The sequence below is a fragment of the Armigeres subalbatus genome, chromosome 2 (assembly GCF_024139115.2).
Source record: "Armigeres subalbatus isolate Guangzhou_Male chromosome 2, GZ_Asu_2, whole genome shotgun sequence".
NCBI lineage: Eukaryota > Metazoa > Arthropoda > Insecta > Diptera > Culicidae > Armigeres > Armigeres subalbatus.
The window spans coordinates 366,805,856-366,825,083 of NC_085140.1; the positions used below are offsets into that span (position 1 = coordinate 366,805,856).

General features: G+C 39.5%; 1 protein-coding gene across 1 annotated transcript in view; it reads right to left on the reverse strand.

Annotated features, from left to right (window-relative positions):
- The window catches only part of LOC134213031 (serine protease filzig), a 268,304-nt gene extending 249,218 nt beyond the window's left edge, over positions 1 to 19,086 (reverse strand). The window contains exon 1 of the mRNA XM_062691503.1: positions 17,819 to 19,086. Within this exon, the coding sequence (XP_062547487.1) occupies positions 17,819 to 17,951 (133 nt within the window). The 5' untranslated portion in view covers positions 17,952 to 19,086. The remainder of the gene's footprint in view (positions 1 to 17,818) is intronic.
- Between the last annotated feature and the right edge of the window lie 142 nt (positions 19,087 to 19,228).

A 19,228-nucleotide genomic window follows, 5' to 3' on the forward strand; every position in this document is an offset into this window, starting at 1 on the left:
TTCTAACCAGTCTAAGGATTATCCATCGTTTCGGCACCGGTTATAAGGGACTATATCCCGTGATGGCCAAATGGAAAAGAAAAATACAAATATGGCTTGCGACTCATCATACCGCCATCGGCTGTGACAATGGGTTTGGGGAGTGAGTATGGATCATCGCTCTAACCGGAAATTTGCAGGTCATAGAGTAAAATCATTTAAAAAGGGCTCTTATATTTTAGTCTTCTTGCCCTCAGAAACATTAAAACTATTCTTCAGGCATTATAAAAAGTTGAAACAGTGACCCATTCTCATCCCCATTTGACCCATTGTTACCCCGATGACGATACGTCATTATTTTTGCGATCAAAAGTTGAAATGACATCCGGGAGTCGAAATTTCCTAATTTGGCCACATTGTCATAGTCCAAGGGCATCCGGAATTCGGTTCCGGTGGACCATTTTTGCAAAAAATCCAATTATGGCTTGCGACACATCATTTCTCATTATTTTGCGATCGGGAGTTCGAAAGTAATTCCCGAGAATTGATGACTCAATCTGGCCACATTGGCATGGTTTTGGTTTCGGACAGCAGAACGATCGCGTGATCAGCCGAATAATTGTGTTCTGCATTGCGCGGCCGGTAATAAAGTTAACCAGTTCAGTGCGAGATTTCTCTTGTTTCGGGTAGCAGAACGATCGCGCGATCGGCCGAATAGCTGTGTTCTTAATTGCGCGACCGGTAATAAGAATAGCTATCGAACAAGTAAGTGCAGTGCGTGTTTTAGTCGTCGGGAAGGAAATAAAATATCTATATTGTGTTCGGTGGCTCATGCGCATGTCGCACGCTGTCGAAAAAAGCGCCTTATTTAATAATTTGCTGTAGCCATCGAGCAAGTGAGTACAGAGTTCTGCGCTTCAGTGCGGTCGTCCAAAACGCGAATCTCCTCAGTTTTCATATGCCACCGGGCGTGCATGTTTTAATTTTTAACTCGTATTAGTGTTTTTTCCCATCCCATAGATCGCATCACTTACCGAAGTGAATCCAGATAAATTATCCTTTGTAACTAAAACGATATCCTATCCCAAGACAATCGTGGAGATGCAGAGGTATACTCGGTCTCTAGTAGCAACGAGAGTCGGACTAACAATCCTTCCATTCCTATATGACCGTAAGGACGTGGCCGGCGCCGTTATTGACTTTTAATATTTGAGCTCCCGAAACGTGTACATTGAGAATGGGTAGCTAATCCAAAGCCCCATTCATTGTGTTCTCTGTACAATTTCGCAAGTTCAGTCAATCACGGAGTAGCAACTACGAATTGTGCGGTCATAATGCTCATGCTCATGCTCATGCTCATGTTCGGTGTAATTGTGGGATTTGGTTTGGCGTGCAGTCATTAAATTAAAGGGAAACAGAAATTTTCTATTTTCCGACATTTCGGCGCAATGTATTTTGCCTTCTTCTAGGGATCACTATAAATTTTGTTTAAAACAGAGTGTTACATTTAATATTTTTCCTGTTCTGCCCATAATAGAACTTCTTCTAACCAGTCTAAGGATTATCCATCGTTTCGGAACCGGTTATAAGGGACCATATCACGTGATGGCCAAATGGAAGAGAAAAATACAAATATGGCTTGCGACTCATCATACCGCCGTCGGGGGTGACAATGGGTCTGGGGGGTGAGAATGAGTCATAGCTCTCACCGGAAATCTGGAAGTCTTAGAGCGAAATCGTTCAAAAAGGTTTCTTATATCTTCTTGCCTTCAGATACATTAAATCTATTCTTCAAGTATTCTAAAAAGTTGAAACAGTGACCCATTTTCATCCCCATTTGACCCATTGTCACCCCCTTCGACGACGATACGTCATTATTTTGCGATTTGCGATCGAAATTTGAAATGCCATCCGGGAGTCGAAATTACCTAACCTGGCCACATTGTCATAGTCCAAGGGCATCCGGAATTCGGTCCGGGTGAACCATTTTTTGCCAATCCAATTGTGGCTTGCGACACATCATTTCTCATTATTTTGCGATCGGGAGTTCGAAAGTAATTCCCGAGAATTGATGACTCAATCTGGCCCCATTCGCATGGTTTTACAGCATCCGGAGTCCGGTCTCCTTGGACAAATAATACAAAAATTCCAGATATGGCTTGCCGCACATAATTTCTCATTATTTTGCGATCAGGAAGACGAAAGTGGCTTCCGGGAATTGATTTGACTCAATCTGGTTTCATTGGCATGGTCTTACGGCATCGGGAATCTGCCACCGTTGGACTTGGTTTGTAAAAATTCCAAATATGGCTTGCGACGCATCATTTGTCATTGTTTTGCGATTAGGAGTTCGAAAGCGACTTTCACGAATGGATATGAACTAAGACCATACAAATGTGCCAAGGTTGAGTCACACCGATTCCCGGAAGTAACTTTCAAACTACTGATCGAAACTTATGACAAAGATGTGTCGCAAGCCATAAATGGAATTTTTGCAAAAGTTGTCCACCGGGGCCAGAATCTGGATACAGTAAGACCATGCCAATGTGGCCTGATTGGGTCATATCAATTTCCGGCATTCACTTTCGAACTCCTGATCGCAAAATAATGAGAAATAATGTGTCGCAAGCCATATTTGGATTTTTTGCAAAAGATCAAAATGAAGGATATCAGAAAAATAAACTTCTCAATAAGTTCCGCTCTCTCCCAGGGCAGCACAATAAAATTTCCATCAAGAATTAGAAATTTTCCATAAACAATCAGGGAATTGACAATAAAAAATCAGGGTATGAGCAATGAATAAATATAAAATTTCCAAAAATAAAACAAATTTCCATAAACAATTCTAGACCAACATTTGAAAAGGGGCCAAAATTTATTCCTTCTGATTCCTCGTCTACATATAAAGCTATATATGTGGACTAAGAATCAGGAGGAATAAATGTTGGCTGTTACGCCCTTTTCAAATGTTGGTCTAGAATTAAGAACAAACAAAAATAAATACACTGACCCTACAATCATGGGTCACACACTAATATGAGTCATTTCCATTTAACCAACATGCAAATTGGAGTGACTAATTATTGTTACTTTTAAAAGCAAAAATAGCAATTATAAAAGAAGAATTTTCCATAAAGAAATGAAAATATTCCACGAAAAAAATACAAAATTTCCATAAATAAATCAATATTAGCAATAAACAATTACTAAATTTTCCATAAAATATTTTTTTTCCATAAAAAATTGAAAATTTTCCACAAAATAATCAATAAAGAGCAATATTACTTAGTATACGAGAAAGCCAAAAAAATAAGAAAACTTCCATAAAAAATACAAGAAAGCAATAAAGCTGATGAAATTTTACATGAACTTTAAACGCTTTTTTTTTTTTTTTTTAACCATTTCATTTATTTGGTAGGCTCAGTCGTGTGTGACACTTTGCGGAGCCGCAATTCTTAAGTATGATATCTTTATAATTTGTATCATCTTATCATTAACCGTTAGTAGGGAAGGGACATAGACCATAATACTCGTGGTGACTCAAGGTTATATTTTACTTAATTCAGGATGGACGGGGTAAGGATTTGGATTTAGGTTATTCCAGCTGCTCATCCGGGCGTTTGCGTTGAAGACGGTTTTGCATGGCGTCGTGCTCGATTTTAATTCAGCAGGGAACATCTTCCGGATGGCCAGGGCTTCGTGGTACACGGGACAGAAGAACAGAATCGAACAAGAGAAAAAAACTGAGAAAGAGATAAACACGGGCATTAGACTTTGATATCAGCCGAGCAAAGAAAGGCATAGATGGACTGCATATAAACCACATCGCGATCTCCCAAAACACCTCTTATTTCCCTGAAGGGTTGTTTACCTCAGGCCACTAGGGTATCCAATAGTTGCTCTCTGGAGGCGTCATTCTCCGAGCAGAACCAAACTACGTGATCGATGTCATCGTAACCGGCTCCGCACCTACATAAGTTGCTATCGACAAGGTTTATTCTGTAGAGATGTGCGTTTAGTGAATAGTGATTGGACATAAGCCTTGACATCACGCGAATGAAGCCTCGACTCAAGTCCTCACCTCTGAACCACGCTCGCGCAGAAACTTTAGGAACTATAGAAAATAGCCACCGTCCAAGTTCGTTGTGTGACCAATTCATTTGCCAATTTTGAAGAGTACTCTGACGGACTAATGGGAAAAACTCGTTATTCGAGATTTGTCTATCATAAACTTCACCTTCCTGTGCGCCCACCTTTGCTAGCGTGTCCGCTTTCTCATTGCCATAGATTAGGCAATGGGATGGGACCCATACAAAGGTAATCTTGAATGATCTTTCGACCAAATTACGCATCTGCTCTCTTATTTTTGTAAGAAAGTAAGATGCGTGCTTAACTAGTTTCATCGACCGGAGTGCCTCGATAGAACTAAGACTATCCGAGAAGATGAAATAATGGTCTACGGGCTGATCGGAAATAATCCCCAAAGCGAAGTTAATTGCTGCCAGCTCAGCAACATAAACCGAACACGGTTCCTGAAGTTTTCGGAAGGTGGTTGAATTTACATTGAAGACACCGAAGCCAGTGGATCCGTTGATGCGAGAACCATCAGTGAAATATCTGTTGTTGCAATTGACATGTTCATATTTTTCAGAAAAAATTGAGGGAATAGATATTTGTCGAAGATGATCTGGTATTCCTTGAATAGCGTGTTTCATGGACAGATCGTATTCAATGGAGGAACTGTCGTTGATGAAGTTAACTCGAGGTGGATTATAACATGGAAGACAAAGATCTGACGATATGTAGTTGAGGTAGACCCTCAGGAATCTTGACTGACGAACCAGGTCAAGCATATTATCGAAGTTTTCTAAGACAAGTGTGTTACTTGTCCCACATTTGATCAGTATTCTAAGTGAGAGTTCCCAGTAACGGTGCTTTAAAGGAGTGACTCCATGTTATGCGTTGAATGCATACAGCCGAGAGCAATACGCAAACAACGATATTGAATACGTTCCAATTTAATTAGGTGGCAATCAGCTGCTGAGAGGAAGCAGAAAGAGCCGTACTCTAAAACAGAGAGAATAGTCGTTCAATAGAGTTTGATGAGGTCTTCCGGGTGAGCACCCACCACGTTCCGGATATAGAACGTAGAAAATGTATTCTTTTCCGGCATTTATCTATCAAATAATCAATATGGGTTTTCCAGGTACATTTGGAATCAAACCAGACCCCAAGGTATTTAGAAGATAAAGATTGGTTGATGTCATCATTCAACAGCTTTAGTTTCAGTTGAGCTGGGTTCCGCTTTCTAGTAAACACTTAAACGCTTTTAAAGAGGGTCATCTATGAAAAAAGCACAGTTTGACTGATTTTTTATATTTCTTTATGAAATTTTCTTATTTTTTCATTGTTCTTTATTGATCATTTTGTGGAAAAAAAATTTTTTTTATGGAAAATAATATATTTATTTTGTGCAAAATTTTGTATTTTTTTATTGCTAATATTGATTTATTTATGGAAATTTTGTATTTTTTTTTCGTGGACATTTTTTTTTATGGAAAATTCTTCTTTTATAATTGCAATTTTTACTTTCAAACGTGCTTATTTATTTTTGTTTTGTGGAAATTTTTTAATTGTTTATGGAAATTTTGTTTTATTTGTGGAAGTTTCATATTTATTTATTGCTCATACTCTGATTTCTTTATTGGCAATTTTCAATTTTTTTACGGGAATTTTCTATTTGTTTAGGGGGAGTATTTATTTTAGTCCTCTCTCAGACAGTGCTGAGCCGTTCTGGAAACTAACCAGTCTTCTGAAAACAATGTTCTATTTCACTGTTGATTCCATCAGAAAATAATGGCTTCAAAGATTGCATGATAACTCCTGCGGGAAAGACCTCCGAAATAGGTCACCACCTCGTCGGCTCTCATAACTTTGGACAGAATATCGTCAGTCCACTTGAGGCAGCTGTTAATGAGCATGCGAGCAACATCCATCTAAATCCTAAAAACTGCACGGAGGAGTTAGAAATTTCTGCTGATGAATTTAAGAATATCAAAACATTGGAAACACGCAAATCGGGAGAAAAATCTTTTTTCATCTTGTCATTGGTACAGACGGCCCGAACATTGGCTCGGATCACTATCTTGTAGTTGCAAACATTCTAGCGCGAATATCTACTGTTACGAATTCACAAAGTAACGAAACGAAACGTTTCAATATCCAACGGTTGACCGTTGGCGGGGTTGCCGAACAGTAAGGCCATATCCAGTGTATCGTACTTGACCCAACTTGTCAAGGCATTCCTCAGCAGCTACAAAGCAAGACCATGCTGAAGGTATTTCATTCATTTATTAAGCTTACATCTAAACAGATACCCCTGAATCAACAATTTGATGCCACAATACACGGTTCAAGGCCGCATCTCTCCATGCTCGGATGCGCCTCAAGTTCCCCAAGTCGTTCTGTACCTGGTCAGCCAACATCGCTCGCTGCGCTCCACGCCTTGTTGTACCAGCCGGATCGGAAGCAAACACCATCTTTGCAGGGTTGATGTCCGGCATTCTAGCAACATGCCCTGCCCATCGTATCCTTCCGATTTTAGCTACCTTCTGGGTGCTGGGTTCGCCATAGAGCTGGGCGAGCTCGTGGTTCATTCTTCGCCACTACATACCGCCCTCTTGCAAACCGCCAAAGATAGTCCTAAACACGCATCTCTTGAATACTCCGAGTATTTGCAAGTGCTCCTCAAGCATGGTCCATGTTTCATGTTTGTAGAGGACTACCGGTCTTATAAACGTTTTGTACATGACACATTTGGAGCGGGTGTCCCAGCTGTTCCCATCCATAATTTTCCATAGCTTCCATAGAATATCGAGACAATCTCCGACAATCCGAAAATTGCCTAGACCGGCACCGGGAATCGAATCCAGTCACCCTCAGCATAGTCTTGCTTTGTAGCCGCGCGTCTTACCGCTACGCTAAGGCCTAATAATAAGATCACGAAAAACACCGATGTCTCCGAGGACTGGGGAATCGATCCTTTCAGCACTGATGCGTTCCAAAGCATGAATCAGCTTACACTTCGCACATACTTTTCAATCCAGAAAGCAAGATTATGGATCATCGTGCAAAGAAACCTATTAACGCGTTTTATGTTCGATCGCATTCCTCTCCCCTCGCAACCAATCTTTGTTGCATTGACCATGACCACGGCAGCACAGCACTGATGCCAATCCGAACTGGGCCAGTAGGAAGCAGCAGCAGCAGCAGCAAAAAAAAGCGATATCTTCATTTGCCGCTGCGCACGGACGGTTAAGGTAGTAAAAATGAGGCATCTCATCAATCATTCCTTCAGGTGATCCGGTCTATTTTAGTGGGTAACAAATGCATGTCACTAGTGCCCGCCCGTGTTTGCACAAACTTGACCAGGACGGTACACTCATTAGCCGGTGTTTGACGACGTTTTGTCGGACGGATCGACGGCTAAGACCAGCTCTCGATAACTGGGTTAGAGAGCACAGCCCATTCATCCAACATCTGATATGGGTGATCATCGACCATCAGAAAGAAGAGGGAAAGATGAGGAATGGTATTGAATGACAGGAAAAACGAGTTATACAAGGCAAGTGTTTGTGGCTTCTTTTAAAACATGTAAAAGAATGTGTAAACTGTTAGAATTCCAGTCTCGACCATCTGAACCTAACACACTAAAAGGTAAACTCCGTTTGAGTTGTAAGACGATCACAATTTCTATGAAGGTTTGTTCCTGTTAAAATGCGCATTAGAGTGTAGCAAGTGCGATGCTTAATTGTTTGAACACATGGATGAAATATATAAATATTGAAACGTAATGAATGTTTTGGGCTCGCTATTGAAACTGAAATGAATTTGGTACTTGAATTGTTATGGAAAGAAAAAAAATCAGGATGTATCAATTTGTAACTTTGAAAGCCCAAAACGAGCCACAAGTGAACATATTTCTGTAGGACGCCCTAATGCATACGCATGTCCTACAAAAATGGCTCGCACCTAACTTGCCCAGCAAGACCTGCTGGATGATGGGCGTGTTAAGCCTAATTTTTTCTAATTATTATCATCATCATCATTGTTGCCGGATAAACAGTATCAATTTATGTAACGGATCGTTGCGTCCACTTGACTTCCCCCGGTTGGCTGATCTGAACCACTTCGCCGCGCGCCGGCCAACCAACATCGAAGAAAGTGCTTCATTCAGAAAACTCTGCGATGCATGCCGCTAACATGAGTTGCGAGATCGGCTTTTTTACTCTAGTGGAACGAATGCGGTGGTAAAAAGATGAGGCGAAATCAAAGTGTTATTGAGTAAAAGTGTTTGATGCGGAATTCAAAGTCTTAGTTGAGTCGTGCGTTTTTTTGCAATTACTCGTAACGATCGCTCAAAGTACTGTTTAGGATAATAGCAGAGATTAACTTAAGTGAGACCCATCTGGACGTTTGATTCGGAACATATAGTAAAACATAAGCAGCATTATAGGTCAGGGTTATTTTGCAGTCGAGAGTTTCTGGCTATGTGTGCTTCAAATATTTACGATTTATTAAGTACTAGTCGACCCAGCAGACATTGTCCTGCATAGTAGGCGAAAATGCGCGTTCTAAACAGCTCAAGCGAAATTCCTATACAAATCCTTATTTCAGTTTTCACCATTTACTCACCCATACTCGTGTTTTTTACATGAGGAAATATCATATAAACCCGTCGGAAACTGTAACGAACATAGGGACACGGCAGGTATTTCCGTCCATCGTCGTAGGGGCTAAAACCAACGAAAGCAACGTACGTTTGCTAGAACTCCACTATAGCAGAACGTTTCTCCTGAGCTTACGATTTGGTACGTATGAGTTTTACAAAAAAGCGTCTCTTTTATTGGTTTTCGAGACTATGACGAACAGACGAAAATACCTGCTGTGTCCCTATCTGCTGAAGGAATGAAAAAAATCCATCCAGCCGTTTTCGAGTTATGCGGATACGAACACAGACCATTTCATTTTTATTATATAGAAGATTCGCCTTAGCTTTTGTCAACTAAATTGCTGCATACTTTGATCAATAATGAAAAACAAATACCGTGCGGGACCGAAATCCGTCCACCTCATGAGATATCAATAAATTAAAGGGGGTTAAAGGTAATTAATGTAGAAATAATTAATCTTATCCTGTTCAGATTCTTGGCAGTAAGCTTTTAAGGCATAGAATTGGAAAGAAAGCTTTGAAATTGAAACAACAAAAATCAAAAACAAATCTCCACCCACACCAACGCGGAGTTTGTGCCGCCATTCTGTTTTCGGGTATAGCATAACTGTGTTTTTATTGCTTATTGCAATATAAGTAATATAAATAATATAAGTATATAAGTAATATAAGTAACTGTGTTTTTATTGCTTATTGCGAATTATTACATAAGATCAGCGGAATACAAATCGAAGGGATCGCTTCTCAAGGTACGTATCGAACAATCAATCAGACTGTTTCAATTTAAATATTTAGTTAAAAAATAGCTGTACGGATTTTGATCCTTTGATTCGAAATCCGTCCACGGTGGACGGATTTCGAGTCAGGAGTAGTTGATTTAATTCATTATTTTATCATGTTTTTCGTAGTTTTTAATGAGTAAAAAACAGTTCAAAAGTAGAAACCTTCATGCTCCTGTGTTGGTGACAAATGTTTTATTTATATTCGATTCATATTTTCTAATGACTATTTCATATATTAAGTGTACGGATTTCGATGCCCCACGGTACTGGCGGATCTGCAGGCGGAATAACACAAAATAATTAATCGTGGATTGCTAGATTTCTAGATTGAAGTGACTCATAAGAAATCTATTGGCTAAAATCGCGCCTCTATTTTTTTCGAATTTATTTGAAAATCATCTAATGATTATTATTTTAATTAACGTTTTCTCAAAATGCGGATGAACATTCATTTACACTCCAATAAATTTGACAATAGTATATTTAGTATATTCATGAATACCGAACCCACATACTCAGCTTTTGGAAATGTATACTAACAACGTAAATTTGCGGAACTATTTTCTTTCCAGCATTATTACAAATTGGTGCAGGATTTTACTGTAATTGTTGAAAAGACTTGGTGCTGGCTCGTCTTTAATGATGCAGGATTTTATGTAAACGGGGAAGGTTCGTCTGGTCGAAACCCATTCGGCCGAAAGCCATTTGACCGAATGCCACAAACAAACCATTTGGCCAAAAGGGACATATTGCCGAATAGGACATTTATTTGAATAGGGAAGGGCCGCTTGGCCGCAAGGGTCATTTGGTCGAAAGGGTCATTTGGCCGAAACGGTAATTTGGCCGAACGGATAATTTGGCCGAAAAGGTCATTTGGCCGAAAGGGTAATTTGACCGAACGGGTAATTTGGACTAAAGGGTCATTCGGGCGAAAGGGTCATTTGACCGAAAGGGTCATTATGCTGAAATTTGTTTGGCCGAACGGATCATTTGGCCGAAAGGGTCATTTCGGACGGGTCATTTGACCGAAAGGGTCATTAGGCCGAAAAGTCCCACTTCTCACTCCTCCTTTCTCACTTCTCGCTGTAAAAAGTGTGAAGCGCAAAGTGAGTAGTGAGACGTTTAACTACTCACTTCAAGCTCTATCTGGTAAAAGGGCAAATGTCGCAAGAGAGGATTCTCTTCGTCGACTTCCCCTCTTTTAAATAAAAGTGACAAGCAGTGGATTTCATCGCGGTTTATCACCTCAGAATGCAAGTTTTTAATGTTTTCTTTCGTTATGAGGGGAAAACCGCAACGAAATCATCCGCTTGTCACTTTTATTTAAAAGAGAAATGAAGAGAATTCTCTTGCGACATTCGCCCTTATTCCAGATAGAGCTTGACTTTACGCTTCTTACTTTTTACCGTGAGCAGTGAGAAATGAGAAGTGAGTAGCGATATGACTCACTTCTCACACTTCATTTTTCTCTTCTCACTGTAAAAGGTGAGAAGTGAGAAATAATAAGTGAGCGATCATTTCTCACTTCCCACTCTGAAAAGTGGCACTACTCATTTCGTGCTTCTCACTTTTTATTGCGAAAAGTGAAAAATGAGGATTGAGAAGTGAGATGTCTCACTGTGAAAAATGAGAAGCACTTTTCACAGTGAGCAGTAATAAATGAGAAGTGAGTAGTGAGACGTCTCACGTCTGAGAAGTGAGTAGTGAGACGTGAAAAGTGAGAAATATGGAGTGAGAAGTTAGACGGATTTCTTCTCACTTCTAATTTCTCCCTTTTCAAATTACTTATTCGGCCAAATGTCCTATTCGGCCAAATGACCCTTTCTTCCAAACAATTTTCGTCCTTGTGGCATTCTGGCAAATGACATTCGGTCGAAAGGTATTCGGCCAAACGGCCCTTCTCTGATGTAATCAATTATATCTACTACGAAACTGCAATCTTAATATAAAATGTTATTTTTTTGTAGATTGACATCTCAGAGAATCTTCACGTTCTTCGTAACGAAAAATAGTCGCGAGTTCCGGGTTTGTGCATTGTGTAAAGTGAGTAAATCAAAGTGAGCAAAATCAAACGCTTTCGTTTTAGGGAGTTCATGATTGAACCTGTTTCGTATCGGACCTAATCCGGTTTCGTATCCTCTCCTAATCCTAAATTGACTGCGAGGACGTGGCTGATATTGTTATTGGTCTTGAACAGCGCCGTAGCGTGAGGTTGACCGGGTGGACCCCCACCAGAGGGGGATTCTAAAATAAAGAATTACGTTATGAGAAATAGAACATTGTTTTAGTTGAAGGGCAAATTAATAACAAACCGACTACAAAGTCCAAAGGTTTATAGTGAGGATATTTTGAGTAATTTAGAGCAAACAAAGAATATTTCTTTTATTTCAAATCAACATGTCAAATAATTTGGTCTTAGTTTTAACCACTATTTCGAATTCTCTGAGTTTCGGAAACTGGATACAAAGGGCCAAGAAAAAGCCTAAAAATCTCATATTATATAAGTTATTTGGAAATTGTGGATCGGATTATTTCCATTTTTGGGCACTATCACTGTCACCGATTAGTCGACAAAATTTCGAAGGGCCCTTTCGCTCTAAGCTCGCGTTTAAAATCATAAGGGCATAACTGCTTTGATCGAGTTCCCTTAGTCGATGTTTTCTTTTTACCAATGTAGTGAATGGCAGATTTAACAGTTTGGTGTGATAAATGATGATTGATGATGAAGAGAAATCGATCAATAAAGATACGCCCTTATGATTTTAGGCAATCCATTCAGAATAACTCCATACAGTTTGAAAAACGATCTTTATGACCGCATTTGTAAAAATAAATTTTGACGTTTACTGGCCTTGTTGTTTTCTAATTTCTTTGCAGTGAGAAAGAGATAAAGCAGTCCGTGCACAATATCGTGTACAGAAGGTGAGGTGATCATTTTGTGTATTACACAGCTATTTGCTTGTAGTAGTGCGTCGTTTTAGTCGCGTCTTAGTAACCTTATCACTGCCTGATGACGGCTGACATCACAGAGGTTGTTATAACATTTTCTCCAACTTCCCCTCGGAGCATTATGCACTGCACCATAGTATCAAGGGGCAACCAACATTTTGTTATGCAAACAATAACATGGAAAAATATCTCACGGTGAGAAAGGCTTATTATATATTTATCAAATAACTTCTGATTTTTTTACAGGCTATAGCGAGTATTTTTGGATATCGAGAATATTAAGCATCTTCTGATTTACTCTGTAGCTCAGATGCAGAATGTGTATGACCATTTCCCAATAATAATATGGAGTTATTACAGCAAAGTGGATGAACGATGATGGAAAATGTATGCTTCGCAGAAAATAGCAGAAGTACATAATTAGGAAGCCTTATAAATTGAACTGCGAATTAGTTATAGCTTGTGAATATAATTATTAACTGTATGATGCTGAAAGTAAAATGAAAGCTCCCAAAAATATTCGTTTCGTGGTTCGCAAATAATCCATTAAAATAGGTTTTCTCTAAAATGGTTCATAAAGGTTCATGAGCGAAAAGAATTATGGAACGGTGTGACGTCAATGTTCTCCTCTCAAACCTTGTTTATTTTTTTTTTATTACTAATACTAACAAGCTTGGACTTCCTCTACACCTTTCTTTTACCATATTGGTCCGTGCAGTGCCCTATAGCACGTGATATCAAAGCATTCATCGCCACACTTCACTTGCTTCCGATTTTCGCAATTTCGAGTTCTTCAAAGTAGGAGTAATCCAGCAAAATACACAATGTCTCCAAACTACTGACAGACCCATTCAAAGTTGGATTTTTCTTGATCCGAATAGTACCGATAGCGATTTCGACCTTTGATCGATCCATTTCAGAGTTAGATTTTCTTGCCCCAACCCATCAGAAATTTGTACATGATTTGTCAATTCCTTCTCAATTCCTTCAATTGAGTGCAAGAAACAGCCGTTATGGACAGTATAAGCTGAAAGGAATGATGAGTGAAGTACTTTCAATAATTTTAATAATTTGGATGTTTTTGCCTTTCTATCATTTCACTACAAAAATGAACTTTTTATAGAAGCCTCGGAGACCCATAGTGTTATATACCAATCGACTCAGCTTGACGAGCTGAGCAAATGTCTGTCTGTCCGTGTGTATGTGTGTGTATGTGTGTGCACAAAAGCTAAGAAAAACATTAGACAACTTTTCATATAGTAATCCTCAACCGATTTTCTCGCAACAAGTTTCATTCTACAGGGGACAAAGCCTAGTTGATCACTATTGAATTTGATAACGATCGACTGATGCGTTTAAAAGTTATAAAGAAAATGGTACATCGAACCATATTAGCACTATATAATATTGGTGTCTTGGCTAAATACGCGAAAGGCAGTATCACTACTCGGTGAATTAAGTTGGGTTTTGGAGACGAGCCAGCCTCGGGCTGAAAGTCTCCCTAATAAAGACATAAAAAAAAGTTGGGTTTTTTTTTTACAAATTCTATACGAAGATCCTACAAATTTTGCCATATTTTGCAAAATCACAAAATTTCAACACTTTGGAGCATAGCGCCGATTACTACTTGCTATTTGATGCATCTTCCATACACTAAACTTTATAATCTTACCTTTACGTGAGATTCAAAAAGTAGATTGAATGTAAAATTTTGCGCATTTTTGCCTTTCTCGTACACCAGGGTGTAACGAAAAGGCTATATATTCACTTCCAATACGATTTTGTGAAAGAATATCCGGAGACCCATAGTATTATATACCAATCGACTCAGCCCGACGAATTGAGATGATGTCTGTCAGTGTGTATGTGTGTGCGTGTGCGTATGTATGTGCGCAAAATAAAACTCAGGCACTTATATTGATTATATGCAATAAGTTGCATTCGACGGTGAATCCTGTCCCATTGTTTCCTTTTTAAAATTAGCCAGATCGGACTATGGGATCGAAAGATATAGCCAAAATAGATTTATATACAAAAGACACGCTAAGAAATTCTCACTAAACTTTTTTAGTATATATGATTTACGAGAAAGGCACAAACACCGCTAGGTGGATCAATCAGGGTTTTTCTAAATATGGCAAATCTGTAACAACGATAACAACCCGAACCAAACTTAAACATAGGGTTAATGAACCGTTGCTTTTGCACAACAGGAAAAAAGGAGATATTTTTGACGAGTTAAGTAACTCCGCTCGAATCGAGTCAAGTACGAGACACTGAAGACGACCACACAGTTGTGGTCGAAATACGTATCTGCAAAGATATCGAAATAATTGGTAGAATCAAATGGAGTTACTTAACTCGTCTTAGACGATTGAAACTGACGGAATTTGGTCACTTTTTGGCTTTATATAATCCTGCTTGATGCTGGATAAAATACTTACGGTCATATGAAGGTTTTAACAGTACATACAAGTCACTGACAAATTGACGCAACACAGATTTCCTAAAATGATCAAAACCCACTATTAGCTTCTAGTGTTGAAAATTCACTGAGTAGAACTTTTGTGTTGGTTGGGAAGGTAGAATATATTTAATAAGCGTCATATTGTCACATCAACGAAATAGAATTTCATTTATTTGATATTTCGTTAAGATTTCTTTTTTAATTATTAAAGGTATTGTGGCAAGTTATTCAACACACTATTCATCCAACATGTTATGGTTTAATCTATAATTCGCTTCTATTATGTATTGATGTCAAAATTATAAGAACCCCTTCTCTTCTCATTGCGTAATGATTTTTGTATGAAAGATGATTTTTTTTCTTGAATTTGGCGCAACGTTAAGACATAACCCTCCCCCTCAAAATGTTACGCAAATTGTGTTCGTCGCCAAATAAAATTAAAGCGCATCGCAATACTAAACCTCCCATTATTGTTGAATAACTCAGATGAAATTTGAACCAAACAAGAATTTTACCAAAAAAACCTGAGTAATCCACTCTAGCCATTTCTCGTCCATTTTAGGAGAATGTATTTTGGTCATAACTTTTGAGCCGATTGTCCGATATAGCCCATTTTTGATAGGGAACAATCGAAAAACATTATCTGACGAATGAAACTTCTTGCGAGTAAATCGGCCTAAACAAGAGTTGAGATCATGCTCACACACATACAGACATTCACACACACGTACACACAGGCATCATCTCAATTTGTCAAACTGAGTCGATGGGTATACAATACTATGGATGTTCGGGCTTTCTTTTAAATGTTAATTAACGATCATATAGCTTCTATGTATACTTAGTATACAAAAAAGGTAAAAATGGGCAATTTTTCAAATTCATGTATCCCACAAAATGGTGAATTTGGGCAGAATTTTATTCATGGTCCTCAAAGTTTAAGAGTTCAACGGTGTAGTGCTTGATGATCTACTGCGGGTATCAAACTGTTTTGTTCGTTAAATATTGCGTAAAATATGCTTTTATCACATAATTAAGCCTATTGTCGGGAAACAGATAGGTATTCCAACAGCAGATGGTTGCATGCGACGAAGGTTAATCTCCTTTTCTTTCCGGTTTGGTCGACGATACAGTTTCCAAGTCTTGACGACGTTAAGGATTCCTGGGTATTCCGATTTTTGTAGCATGCACGATTCAAACACAGATTTTAGCGGCAATCAAACACACAATTATATTGAAACACTACATACAACTACACAGGGGGAAATATATGGGATGGTACAAACTCGTCTTATGACAAGTGAAGACATTCCACTAAAAGCTCAAAATAATTTTCTTAACCTATTATGTAGTTCTGTTCAAGAGCTTGGTAACGATATATAAATATGTTACTTTTGAGACAAAAATATGGCCCGTTTTCCTAAAAAAACGTAAAAATGTAATTTCTAGGAGAAGCCCTCCCTGGAAAATCTAAAAAATATTTTAAACATCCGTTCTGATTATAAAAGTATAGGAAGACAAGGAAGACTAAAAACCTTGGAAGACACTTAATTGACGACTCGAACTAAACACTAGATAAGCTTGCTCTGCACTCTGGAACTTACCCGCCAAGCTATTTCAAAGCGACAGGCATTACAAACCATCTCATCATTTGAACTTCTCAGCAAATATACTATTGCAACCACAGGATATTGATCACAGTTATCTATGCGCTCAGTGAACAAAGTTCAATGTTTGTCATAGAGATACATTTTTTCACAATTTCTGTTGTAGCAATGCTTTCCGAACGTGAACTAAACCCAAGACAAAACCCAAAATGCGCTGGCAATCGGGATCATTATCAAATGCTCACATGATAATATCTTTCCAGAGTGCTCTTTCATTTGGGATATTATTATCAATTCAGTAGAAAACCGAAATGGGTGACTAGCGAAGTTGGATTTTTCTCACAATCTATACGTTAAACCTAATTTCGGAAGTGGTGTGCTATATAGCGCATCACCAAATGAAAACAGCGAACCACTTCCAAAGTTAGGTTTAGCGTACGGATTGTGAGAAAAATCCAACTTTGCTAGTCACTCATTTCGGTTTTCTATTGAATTGATAATATCTTTGCACAAGCAAAGATAATCTTCTGTGATCAGAGAATATTGCAATGCTTGGACGATGATTCAAAAGCAAGAAACTTGGCACCTCTCAGTCACAAGTTGAAGCCAAGGGACGTTAAATGTTTTTTTTTTGTGTCCATGGTCTTCAGCAGTACAAAAGAAGACCAATACTTCAGATCTATGTCCTTCTCAACTGTTTTGAACTAATGAGAATTAATTAGGGTTTTTCATATGGGGACTACTTTGTGATTTTGGTGTAGATGATTTTGTAAACCAACATTGGAAATAAAGTCTCTGGTAAAGCAAGCATTTGCTGAGAAAACCACGGTATGCATCCTACTAAAATAGCTTCTCTCTATCAAATAAGGGAATAAGCTTAGGATAAATTGATTAGACATTTCGGAATCTGAAGGATCTGCGATCTACATTGGTCTGAATCTAAAAGATCTAAAACTCTGCAAAATGCTGAAAAAGTCCAACACATTCGAAAATTGAAAAAGATAACTTCACCGTGATTATAAATAAACCGGCTTCCAAGAATGAAAGACATCGACAATAACCTATGTCAATAGTAGCACACTGTTTGGAATGAACAATGTTGTTGATGTGGATGGATATTTGACATGTGGGAAACATATCAAATATCCATCCACATCAACAACGTTGTCCATTGACTTCAAGTAGATAGCTCTAGATCAACATTGACACTGGTAAGAAGCTCTTCAATCTTCAGCCAGCAATAAAGCGACCCACACCTATCCTTGGCACTATTGCATCCCATGTTCCCATGCTACCAACTCACCTCTTTCACCTGTTGAACTTAACCCATTTACTCCATGCAACGGCACCAACAGCGCCATCAGTAAGCAGCTTACGGCTAGCGCAAATATCGGCACTGCCCCCGGCAGTCGCCACTTGACGTTCCCCGTCACCATCGTGTCGCTTCCAGGGAACCTTCCTCGCGCACTTCGCCTCCCTTCGTCTCACACTGACACACCCTTATCAAAGATCGCGATGATCTAAACACTTCGTGGTTGTTCGAACAGCTCCTTGAGAATTCTTCCGACACTTTTATGTTTATCTCTCTACGCACGTTTCTTCCTGGTCTATTTGTTTTTGATCAGTCCCATCGAAACCGGGACAAGGTTACTAGACCAAAACCGCACTACGATCGTGTCGATGGCGATGGCCAGACAAACATCACACACTTTCTCTCGGGCCAGATTCCAGAAAACAAAGCGGACAACCTTGAACTCTTCGCCCGTTTCCTTGACTTCTGTTGCGTTTCAGAAGACCCTAATTCATTTCACTTCTTGTCGGAATCCGTAAATTAATTGACTGTCACGCACTTGCCGACAGAAAAAAAAATATATAGATGGTCTAACGGAGGTCTGGGGTAAGCTCACTTCACTCGCGATCACCAATTTCACGGAGCACTGGGTCACTAGCCGCTAGACGTGCGCGCCTGGCCAGGGAGAGTCGAGAAATTTGAATAATTAGCGTTTGCAAATAAGCCGTTGGTTTTTCTCTTTTTTCCCCGAGCGAAGTTTGTATTTTGTGTAACGCGCGGCCGAAGAAAACCGCAAGCCCTGTCCGTACTGTTTCCGAGTTTGGCAGTGGCTGCAGCACGGCTTCTGGTTCAAGTGTTCGCCCGGGAGTAATAGTAGCGAAAAAGAAAGTACCAACCAGTCCGCGAAACGTCCGAAAACAGTTTGAGCTGGCAGCTGGCAGCAAGGGGTATGTTAAGCCACCATCAGCAGCACTGGCTGGCGTACTTCTCTTCGGCTGATGCTCTCTCCGGCTTAATGTGATGCGTGCTTTTTCCTTCTTCGACCACCAAGCCTGCCAAGAGCCAAGTCAGCCAGCCGCGCAACCCGACTTTCTTTTTCCGCGCGCGCACTCGCACTCACTCACTCGAGCCACTTTCTTTCGCCGCGCGATTCGCCGATTCACACCGTCGCTGACTACAGACGGCTCTCCAGTAGCGTAGTAGTAGCGAGAGGGATTTGTCATTCAAGGTATCTGCAACCGTCGTCGTCGTCGTGTGCGACCTTCCTCAATGACCAGCTGAGATTGACTGACGATCGACTTGCATCACGGTGAAAGAAATTTCTTCCCATCAGCATAACATCGCCACGAGATGAAGGTGGACGTGGGTCCCTTCTTACAGCATCACCACCTTACTCTCTTCCGAAGATCATCATCCTCTCTT